The following is a 12,680-nucleotide window of genomic DNA, read 5'->3' on the forward strand; positions in this document are numbered from 1 at the left end:
TGTTTTCACTGCCCCTCCTCCAACCACTAGTGTAAACGTAGCCTTTCACTGATGCACATTTCTTTTGAACTTTGATTCTTTGTAAAACTTTCTGTACAATGCATTAAGTTGTCAAGCAAATATTTTACATAATATGACATGCATACAAAACTTTATAGATTATTTGTTATGCTCAAGGCTTTTTTTCCTCAGAGGATAGGTGCAGGAACTTCCCCTTCTGAGTTACTTCTTGTTTCTGATCCCCTACCCACCTGCCAGTACCCTCCCTTGGTTCTACCCCCTACCCACCTCCCAGTACTGTTCCTTTTAGAAAACACAGAGCCATGTATTATTTTGTGTTGCTACGTAATTGGTATGGGATTTGTTAATCATAACAAGAAAAGCAGTAAAATAGATCCCCCTGCAGCCAGCAGCAGGAGACCCCCTAGCAACAATAGATTCCCTCAGCAACAATGGACCCCTGCAACAAAATACCATCCTAGCAACAGTCGATCTCCATCAGCAATAATAAGGATATAATACTCATGTGCTGCCACAAATAAACGAAAGCTGCTGCAATCACCTAAATGTGTTCCCACATCAATAAAACGCCCCAAGAATAGTGCTGCGCTGCCCTCTAGTGTACCAAAAAATGCACTAATAATAAATAAACACCCTATTGAGCATTAAACCCAATGTGTAATAGAATAAATCTGTGAAACAAATAAATTCAGTAGTAAATAAAAAACAAAAAACTGGCTGAGTCGCTAAATTCAAATGACATGTGAAACATATATAAAAAAATAAACCAAAATCAAGTAGCAATAAACATCTGGCCAACCTATATTAAATAGCTGGCTGAGCTGAAGAATAAAGTGTAAAAAAACAACAAAAACAGTAAAATATGTGAAACGTATATCAGAAATAAAACAGGATCACAATAACAGTAAACTCCTGACCAAGCTGTAATAAACACTCGGCTGACCTGAAGCACGGAAGCATAAAGTGTGAAAATCAACAAAAACAGTAATAAATGATTGTAAAACAAATGCCCGACTGAGCAATCAGCCCCCCCCCCAGTGGAATAAATATGTGTTGAGTCAAGTAAATGTTAAACTGGGCTAGATAAAGTTTATTATAGGTTGGCCAGGTGTTTATTGCTACTTGATTTTTTTTTTATATATTTCACATATCAGTTGGATTTAGTGCTCAGCCAGTTTTTTGCTTTTATTTACTATTGATTTTATTTGTTTCACAGATTTATTCTGTTACACCTTGGGTTTGATGCTCAGGAGGGTGTTTATTACTAGTGTATTTTTTGGTTCACTAGAGGGCAGCGCAGCACTATTCTTGGGGAGATCTCCAGCAGCAACAACAGATCTCTCAGCAGTCAGCATCAATAGACTCTCCAGCAGACAGCAACAACAGACCCCTACCTCCACAGTAGATCCCTTCCAGCAACAATAGATCCCCACCAGTAACAACAGACCTTAATAGCAGCAACAGACCACCATGCACAAATAGATCACCTCCAGTAAGAATAGATCCCCCCCACAGCCAGCATCAATAGACCTTCCAACACACCCCAGCACCCCTTGCCAATACATACATTCAGTGCTGGGAGGTGCCATGTTCCTGCTGAAAAAAAGCCCTGATTATGCTCTTAATGTAAGGAAAGATTAGCAAAAGATTAGATACTTTTGTGTTGCATACATGCCCAAGTATAATCAATACTGCTTGTATTTAAAAATATTGGGGTTGCTGAGCAAGAATACCATTTCAAAAGTGTGGTTTTACAAAATAATGAATCATCCTTTTGTTTTAGTGAAATCTTGAAAAACCCAAAACTATCCGGACACACTGATGACTCACGGCTGGAATGTCTTCTATCTCATGAAGCTGTCCGATTACTTCAGAACAATTTTGTGCGTACTGAAAGGGTAAGTGACTCACTCAAACAGATTCCTAAAGCCAATTTTTGCAGAAATTTGGAGTACGTATACTGAATAATGCCTCATTGGCACTCGGTTAGGGAAGGTAAATATGCAGTAGAGCTGTGTTTCTACCACCCCCAACCATTCCCCTGCAGTTGTAAAGGCATACAGCTTTTGTGTGATTTCATCCTCATGTTGGCTTAATATATATATATTATTATGATACAGAATTTATATAGCACCAACGGTTTGCTCAGCGCTGTACATTATAATAGGACAGTACACGCGACAGTACAGTAACAATACAATACAATACACGAGGGGTTCGAGGGCCCTGCTCCTTGGAGCTTACAATCTAGGAGGGAGAGGATAGTGGTACGGGAGGAAATAGCTGTGGGGGATGGAGTGGTGGAAAGAGCGGAGGAGATCAGCAATTAGGTGAGGGTGGGGTAGGCTTCTCTGAAGAGATAGGTTTTCAGGGTGCGCCTAAAGGTGAGGAGGGAAGGTGACAGTCTGACTGCAAGACTTCTCCAGGTCCTCCCCCATCCTCTGGAACTCACTACCCCAATCCATCAGACTGTCACCTTCCCTCCTCACCTTCAGGCGCTCCCTGAAAACCCACCTCTTCAGGGAAGCCTACCCCACCCTCACCTAACAGCCGTTCTCCTTCATTCCTCCTACCACTCCATCCCCCACAGCCATTTCCTCCTGTACCACTACCCCCTTCCTTCTAGATTGTAAGCTCAAAAGAGTAGGGCCCTCTAACCCCTCGTGTGCTGTCTGTAGTTGCTGTCCTGTTTCATGTATTGTCCCCCCCCTCTATTGTACAGCGCTGAGCAAACCCTTTGGCGCTATATAAACTCGATGTAATAATAATAATAATGTATTATACATGGAGATCATATCCCCCTTATGTATTATACATGGAGATAATATCCCCCTTATGTATTATACATGGAGATCATATCCCCCCTTATGTATTATACATGGAGATCATATCCCCCCTTATGTATTATACATGGAGATCATATCCCCCTTATGTATTATACATGGAGATAATATCCCCCCTTATGTATTATACATGGAGATCATATCCCCCCTTATGTATTATACATGGAGATCATATCCCCCTTATGTATTATACATGGAGATCACATCCCCCCTTATGTATTGTACATGGAGATCATATCCCCCCTTATGTATTATACATGGAGATCATATCCCCCCCTTATGTATTATACATGGAGATCATATCCCCCCTTATGTATTATACATGGAGATCATATCCCCCCTTATGTATTATACATGGAGATCATATCCCCCTTATGTATTATACATGGAGATCATATCCTCCCTTATGTATTATACATGGAGATCATATCCCCCCTTATGTATTATACATGGAGATCATATCCCCCCTTATGTATTATACATGGAGATCATATCTCCCCTTATGTATTATACATGGAGATCATATCCCCCCTTATGTATTATTCATATTGATCATATCCCCCCTTATGTATTATACATGGTGATCATATCCCCCCTTATGTATTATACATGGAGATCATATCCTCCCTTATGTATTATACATGGAGATCATATCCCCCCTTATGTATTATACATGGAGATCATATCCCCCCTTATGTATTATACATGGTGATCATATCCCCCCTTATGTATTATACATGGAGATCATATCCCCCCTTATGTATTATACATGGAGATCATATCCCCCCTTATGTATTATACATGGAGACCATATCCCCCCTTATGTATTATACATGGAGATCATATCCCCCCCTTATGTATTATACATGGAGATCATATCCCCCCTTATGTATTATACATGGACATCATATCCCCCTTATGTATTATACATGGAGATCATATCCCCCCTTATGTATTATACATGGAGATCATATCCCCCCTTATGTATTATACATGGAGATCATATCCCCCCCTTATGTATTATACATGGAGATCATATCCCCCCTTATGTATTATACATGGAGATCATATCCCCCCTTATGTATTATACATGGAGATCATATCCCTCCTTATGTATTATACATGGAGATCATATCCCCCTTATGTATTATACATGGAGATCATATCCCCCCTTATGTATTATACATGGTGATCATATCCCCCCTTATGTATTATACATGGAGTTCATATCCCCCCTTATGTATTATACATGGAGATCATATCCCCCCTTATGTATTATACATGGTGATCATATCCCCCCCCTTATGTATTATACATGGGGATCATATCCCCCCTTATGTATTATACATGGAGATCATATCCCCCCTTATGTATTATACATGGAGATCATATCCCCCTTTATGTATTATACATGGAGATCATATCCCCCTTATGTATTATACATGGAGATCATACCCCCTTATGTATTATACATGGAGATCATATCCCCCCTTATGTATTATACATGGAGATCATATCCCCCCTTATGTATTATACATGGAGATCATACCCCCCCCCCTTATGTATTATACATGGAGATCATATCCCCCCCTTATGTATTATATATGGAGATCATATCCCCCCTTATGTATTATACATGGAGATCATACCCCCTTATGTATTATACATGGAGATCATATCCCCCCTTATGTATTATACATGGAGATCATATCCCCCCTTATGTATTATACATGGAGATCATATCCCCCCCTTATGTATTATACATGGAGATCATATCCCCCCTTATGTATTATACATGGACATCATATCCCCCTTATGTATTATACATGGAGATCATATCCCCCCTTATGTATTATACATGGAGATCATATCCCCCCTTATGTATTATACATGGAGATCATATCCCCCCCTTATGTATTATACATGGAGATCATATCCCCCCTTATGTATTATACATGGAGATCATATCCCCCCTTATGTATTATACATGGAGATCATATCCCTCCTTATGTATTATACATGGAGATCATATCCCCCTTATGTATTATACATGGAGATCATATCCCCCCTTATGTATTATACATGGTGATCATATCCCCCCTTATGTATTATACATGGAGTTCATATCCCCCCTTATGTATTATACATGGAGATCATATCCCCCCTTATGTATTATACATGGTGATCATATCCCCCCCCTTATGTATTATACATGGGGATCATATCCCCCCTTATGTATTATACATGGAGATCATATCCCCCCTTATGTATTATACATGGAGATCATATCCCCCTTTATGTATTATACATGGAGATCATATCCCCCTTATGTATTATACATGGAGATCATACCCCCTTATGTATTATACATGGAGATCATATCCCCCCTTATGTATTATACATGGAGATCATATCCCCCCTTATGTATTATACATGGAGATCATACCCCCCCTTATGTATTATACATGGAGATCATATCCCCCCCTTATGTATTATATATGGAGATCATATCCCCCCTTATGTATTATACATGGAGATCATATCCCCCTTATGTATTATACACGGTGATCATATCCCCCCCCCTTATTTATTATACATGGAGATCATATCCCCCTTATGTATTATACATGGAGATCATATCCTCCCTTATGTATTATACATGGAGATCATATCCCCCTTATGTATTATACATGGAGATCATATCCCCCCTTATGTATTATACATGGAGATCATATCCCCCCTTATGTATTATACATGGAGATCATATCCCCCCTTATGTATTATACATGGAGATCATATCCCCCTTATGTATTATACATGGAGATCATATCCCCCCTTATGTATTATACATGGAGATTATATCCCCCCTTATGTATTATACATGGAGATCATATCCCCCCCTTATGTATTATACATGGAGATCATATCCCCCCTTATGTATTATACATGGAGATCATATCCCCCCTTATGTATTATACATGGAGATCATATCCCCCTTTTGTATTATACATGGAGATCATACCCCCTTATGTATTATACATGGAGATCATATCCCCCCTTATGTATTATACATGGAGATCATATCCCCCCTTATGTATTATACATGGAGATCATACCCCCCCTTATGTATTATACATGGAGATCATATCCCCCCCTTATGTATTATACATGGAGATCATATCCCCCCTTATGTATTATACATGGAGATCATATCCCCCTTATGTATTATACACGGTGATCATATCCCCCCCCCTTAAGTATTATACATGGAGATCATATCCCCCTTATGTATTATACATGGAGATCATATCCTCCCTTATGTATTATACATGGAGTTCATATCCCCCCTTATGTATTATACATGGAGATCATATCCCCCCTTATGTATTATACATGGAGATCATATCCCCCCCTTATGTATTATACATGGAGATCATATCCCACCTTATGTATTATACATGGAGATCATATCCCCCCTTATGTATTATACATGGAGATCATATCCCCCTTATGTATTATACATGGAGATCATATCCCCCCTTATGTATTATACATGGAGATCATATCCCCCTTATGTATTATACACGGTGATCATATCCCCCCCCCTTAAGTATTATACATTGAGATCATATCCCCCTTATGTATTATACATGGAGATCATATCCTCCCTTATGTATTATACATGGAGTTCATATCCCCCCTTATGTATTATACATGGAGATCATATCCCCCCTTATGTATTATACATGGAGATCATATCCCCCCCTTATGTATTATACATGGAGATCATATCCCACCTTATGTATTATACATGGAGATCATATCCCCCCTTATGTATTATACATGGAGATCATATCCCCCTTATGTATTATACATGGAGATCATATCCCCCCTTATGTATTATACATGGAGATCATATCCCCCTTATGTATTATACACGGTGATCATATCCCCCCCCCTTAAGTATTATACATGGAGATCATATCCCCCTTATGTATTATACATGGAGATCATATCCTCCCTTATGTATTATACATGGAGTTCATATCCCCCCTTATGTATTATACATGGAGATCATATCCCCCCTTATGTATTATACATGGAGATCATATCCCCCCCTTATGTATTATACATGGAGATCATATCCCACCTTATGTATTATACATGGAGATCATATCCCCCCTTATGTATTATACATGGAGATCATATCCCCCCTTATGTATTATACATGGTGATCATATCCCCCCTTATGTATTATACATGGAGATCATATCCCCCTTATGTATTATACATGGAGATCATATCCCCCTTATGTATTATACATGGAGATCATACCCCCTTATGTATTATACATGGAGATCATATCCCCCCTTATGTATTATACATGGAGATCATATCCCCCCTTATGTATTATACATGGAGATCATATCCCCCCTTATGTATTATACATGGAGATCATATCCCCCCCTTATGTATTATACATGGAGATCATATCCCACCTTATGTATTATACATGGAGATCATATCCCCCCTTATGTATTATACATGGAGATCATATCCCCCTTATGTATTATACATGGAGATCATATCCCCCTTATGTATTATACATGGAGATCATATCCCCCTTATGTATTATACACGGTGATCATATCCCCCCCCCTTAAGTATTATACATTGAGATCATATCCCCCTTATGTATTATACATGGAGATCATATCCTCCCTTATGTATTATACATGGAGTTCATATCCCCCCTTATGTATTATACATGGAGATCATATCCCCCCTTATGTATTATACATGGAGATCATATCCCCCCCTTATGTATTATACATGGAGATCATATCCCACCTTATGTATTATACATGGAGATCATATCCCCCCTTATGTATTATACATGGAGATCATATCCCCCTTATGTATTATACATGGAGATCATATCCCCCCTTATGTATTATACATGGAGATCATATCCCCCTTATGTATTATACACGGTGATCATATCCCCCCCCCCTTAAGTATTATACATGGAGATCATATCCCCCTTATGTATTATACATGGAGATCATATCCTCCCTTATGTATTATACATGGAGTTCATATCCCCCCTTATGTATTATACATGGAGATCATATCCCCCCTTATGTATTATACATGGAGATCATATCCCCCCCTTATGTATTATACATGGAGATCATATCCCACCTTATGTATTATACATGGAGATCATATCCCCCCTTATGTATTATACATGGAGATCATATCCCCCCTTATGTATTATACATGGTGATCATATCCCCCCTTATGTATTATACATGGAGATCATATCCCCCTTATGTATTATACATGGAGATCATATCCCCCTTATGTATTATGCATGGAGATCATACCCCCTTATGTATTATACATGGAGATCATATCCCCCCTTATGTATTATACATGGAGATCATATCCCCCCTTATGTATTATACATGGAGATCATATCCCCCCTTATGTATTATACATGGAGATCATATCCTTAATATCTTAAATATTGATATCTAAAATGCAATTTGTATCATCTACGTTTACCTTAGCAATTATATATATATTTACAATGTTTTTCTTTTCTTAAGGATTCCTTTAGTGACCACATGAATAAAGCATTAAACTTTGAAGGGGAACTTTGGAAAAATGAGAAGGAACCAAAGATGTTAGGACTTTATTATCATTCTGAGCTACAAATTGACATCGTTCAGGTGAATGTTATAAATTGCTGGTGTTATTAATGTGACTAAATAAAGCCCAATTCCACCCAAAAGTAATATTTCAGTTTTGGTTGGGTAGTTTAATGTCCGCCCCCCCCCCCCCCTCCCTTCCCCATCTTCTTCCAGGCTTCTAATATAGCTATAATCATTCAATTAACCCTTTGTACTTCCAGTGTTACGTTGCTAGTTTAAAGAAGGCGGCTGAAATCCGACCAGAACTGGAAGGCAAGCTAGCCGAAGTCTTGCATGTTAATCTGCATGAACTTCTATTAAGGTAAATCATTTCAGATGTATTTAATCATTTATTAGATCTCAGAGAAGCACAAAATAAGAAGTTGATACTTCCAAACCAAAATCTGTCATTCAGTGTATTTTGTTTCTTTTGAATAATAATTAGACATGTGTGTTTCATTTCGTTACAATTTGATTTTCGTAGGAAAATGTCATTTTCGGACTTTCAGATGTATATGAATCTCTGAATAGACATAGTAACGAATATCAATGAATCTGAAAGAAGTTATAACAAAATTAATAAATGCATTTGTTTCATTTGGATGATGGTCACATGCTGCGATAGTAGTTTGGGTCCATGAGGAAGTTAATAAAATGTTTTCATTTGTTCGATAATTTGGATTTGGATAATAAATGGATCCGAATATTGTTCCATTTGTTCATTCAGATGCACATGACGCCAGTTGATAATTTCCAGTCAGCTCGTGCCATTTCTCTTGGTGGGTTGGACTAGCATCCAAAAATATCAAATCCTTCTGATTCAAATCCATCCAATTCAATAATATATCATATAATCTTCCAGAAAAACTGCAAAATTTTTAGAATCCACCCAGACCAATGAATGTATGAAATGAATGTTAAGATACACAGTGAATTCCACAAATGAATCGGTTTAACATATATGGCGAAACAAAAATTTTCAATGGACAAATGCATCTGAAACAGAACAAAAATTTCTGGTGTGCGCATCTCCAATAATAAACACAAAAGGAAAGTATAATCAGTCAGGCTATGGTGAGATGGACCAAACGAATCGCTGATAGTCTCTTCAGTTTAGGATAGTGGTGGAGCTATGCAAATTGTAACGGAACAAGACCCCGACTGCACTAGGGTATTTCCGTTAGACTCCCGCTTCCCTGTCTAAACACAGATCCACGGACACCACCGCTGGTCATACGAGACTAGATGCGACCAGTCTTGAAATAAATTAGGAAATAGACTGCTTTATTTTACACAGGTACAACATATATACATTCAAAGGAACAACCCACCTCCATGCATAAGGACACAGGGCAGGGCAAGCCAAATCTAGCAACAAGAAACACATCAGCATACCCATCAGGGGGAAGGGCTTCCGGAAACACCCCCCACCAAGCCAATACACAAACACATACATCCCATAATAGTTTGCTCCCAAGCAAGAAACACAATAGAACAGTGGAATACAACCACAAGGCATTAAACAATGAACAACCCTCACCCCACCTATACATGTCTACACAATATCAGGACATTTCACCCTGCACCCCTAACAGGTAAAGGGTTACTTACACATAAGAGGGATATGGGGAGCTGAGATAGGGGTCTCCAAATTGAGCTGTGTTCCATGGGCCCCCCCACCCAAAATCACTACTGTCACACAATTCATTTCTTACTCCTCTTTGGCTAGTCGACTGTCCAATTAAACAACTGGAAACCTTCTTTTAAAATGCTTGTGCTGGTTTAGTGGAGACCTTTTTTTGTGGTTCCTTTTGGCTCATCTCACCGTAACTTGACTGGTTACACTGCCTTGTTGCCTTCCAACATCTACTCCATAGAAGCACTCCACTGATGATGGCCAACAAAGTCTAAATGCAGTTGGAATAAATGGCTCATAATTTTAGACTGTATGTGTGTTATAATCCATTGGACTTTTGGATAGACCAGGGGTCTTCAAACTTTTCAAATAATGGGCCAGTTTACTGTTGTTCAGACTTTAGGAGGGACAGATTGTGGTCATTGGGGAGTAGAAAATGCCCCAGGCCCAGCATTGCTGAAAATAAACATGACTTCAGGGTTGGTGGTCAGTTGTGGGAGGAGGAGTAATGCCCCATCACTGGTATTTGTAGGAGGAATAGAATTCCATCATTGGTATCAGTGGAAGAAATAGTGTTCCATTGTTGGTGTCAGTGGGAGGAAAAGTGCCCCATATCTTTGGGAGGAATAGTGCCCCAAGAGCCTGATAAGGACTTGCAAAGGGCCACATCTGGTCCTCGGGCTGCAGTTTGGAGACCTTTGGGATAGACAGTTGGCCGAGGAGCAGAAAGAAATAATATGAATGGCACACCCACTATCCTATAATGAGGAAAAAAAAACCCTGTTTTTGGGATTTATGAGACATGCGGATATGTTCTCTCACTTTTCAGATACCAAACACTTTTTGAAGAATATATATTTTATATGGAGAAAAACAAGACCCAGCACTTCTACAGAGAAACGTGTATCGCCCATTTAAACTGCTGCCTGAACTTAAGGTAAAACATTTGGAAGAAACTCTATCTATCTACAGTATTTCTATCTATCTATCTATCTATCTATCTATCTAATCTAATCTATCTATCTATCTATCTATCTATCTATTATCTATCTATCTATCTATCTAATCTATCTAATCTATCTATCTATCTATCTATCTATCTATCTAATCTAATCTATCTATCTATCTATCTATCTATCTATCTATCTATTATCTATCTATCTTATCTATCTATTATCTATCTATCTATCTTATCTATCTAATCTATCTAATCTATCTATCTATCTATTTAATCTATCTATCTATCTATCTATCTATCTATCTATCTATCTATTATCTATCTAATCTATCTAATCTATCTATCTATCTATCTATCTATCTATCTATCTATCTATCTAATCTATCTATCTATTATCTATCTATCTATTATCTATCTATCTATCTATCTATCTATCTATCTATCTATCTATCTATCTATATTTTCTATCTATCTATCTATCTATCTATCTATCTATCTATCTATCTATCTATCTAATCTATCTAATCTATCTAATCTATCTAATCTATCTATCTATCTATCTATCTATCTATCTATCTATCTATATTTTCTATCTATCCTATCTATCTATCTATCTATCTATCTATCTATCTATCTATCTATCTATCTATCTATCTATCTATCTATCCATCTATCCATCTATCCATCTATCCATCTATCTATCTATCTATCTATCTATCTATCTATCTATCTATCTATCTATCTATCTATCTTTTCTATCTATCTATCTTTTCTATCGTATCTATCTATCTTTTCTATCGTATCTATCTATCTATCTAATCATTTCATAACTGTTTGTAACACAAACGTTTGACAGTTGCCTTAATGTATTGTAGATTATTTCTGTTTCGCAAAGAGGCAAAGTTAAAAGAGGGTGTCCGCCAACGCATGGTGTCAGTGCTAGAAAAGTTGGAAGAGTCCATATACGATGCTCTCCTTCAGGATTTTTTTGTGGACCTAAAGGTATGTTGAACACAGTATTATCTGAATATTATCTCATGATGACTTCTCACTGTTGTTTCTTCTGGCTTTTCCTGACTTAGCATCTTTCATTGATTGTCTCCCGCAGGCTAATTTCAAAAAGATGTCTCAGGGATCCTCTCCATTCAGTTACCAAACTATGCAAAATATCATTAGAAATTCTGCAGCCTTCATGGAACCCTTCCACACCCTTATGGATGAAAGCTACAAGGTAAGGGGTGCCTCTTCTAGCTTCCAAAATACTGGCTGAATCTATGTTCACCTTTAAAGAAATGTATAGCATTTTGTACGTAATATTTTTTTTAGTGTGTTCAGAACTAAAAATGCCTCTTTTTCCTTTCCAGTCAATTAAATATGAAATATTACATATAAATGTTTCCTTTTTTCCCACATGCAGCCAGCAAGTAACATACTTTAGGTTATAGCTCTTCAGAGGGCTAATTTACTGCTTTGTGGTGAATAGCCTGTACTGTAGACCTGAATAGCAGAAGATAAATGTAAAC

General features: G+C 37.7%; 1 protein-coding gene across 2 annotated transcripts in view; it reads left to right on the plus strand.

Moving 5' to 3' along the window:
- TNFAIP2 (TNF alpha induced protein 2) overlaps positions 1 to 12,680 on the plus strand; it is a 114,143-nt gene that overhangs the window by 80,585 nt on the left and 20,878 nt on the right. For both annotated transcript variants that reach the window (XM_089661361.1, XM_089661360.1), the window contains exons 4-9: positions 1,805 to 1,919; positions 8,480 to 8,602; positions 8,785 to 8,885; positions 11,029 to 11,136; positions 12,033 to 12,159; positions 12,266 to 12,388. In XM_089661361.1, coding sequence (XP_089517487.1) covers positions 1,805 to 1,919; positions 8,480 to 8,602; positions 8,785 to 8,885; positions 11,029 to 11,136; positions 12,033 to 12,159; positions 12,266 to 12,388 — 697 coding nt within the window. The remainder of the gene's footprint in view (positions 1 to 1,804; positions 1,920 to 8,479; positions 8,603 to 8,784; positions 8,886 to 11,028; positions 11,137 to 12,032; positions 12,160 to 12,265; positions 12,389 to 12,680) is intronic.

The sequence above is a fragment of the Staurois parvus genome, unplaced genomic scaffold (assembly GCF_062004578.1).
Source record: "Staurois parvus isolate SC_StPar_1 unplaced genomic scaffold, SC_StPar_1.0 ptg001329l, whole genome shotgun sequence".
NCBI lineage: Eukaryota > Metazoa > Chordata > Amphibia > Anura > Ranidae > Staurois > Staurois parvus.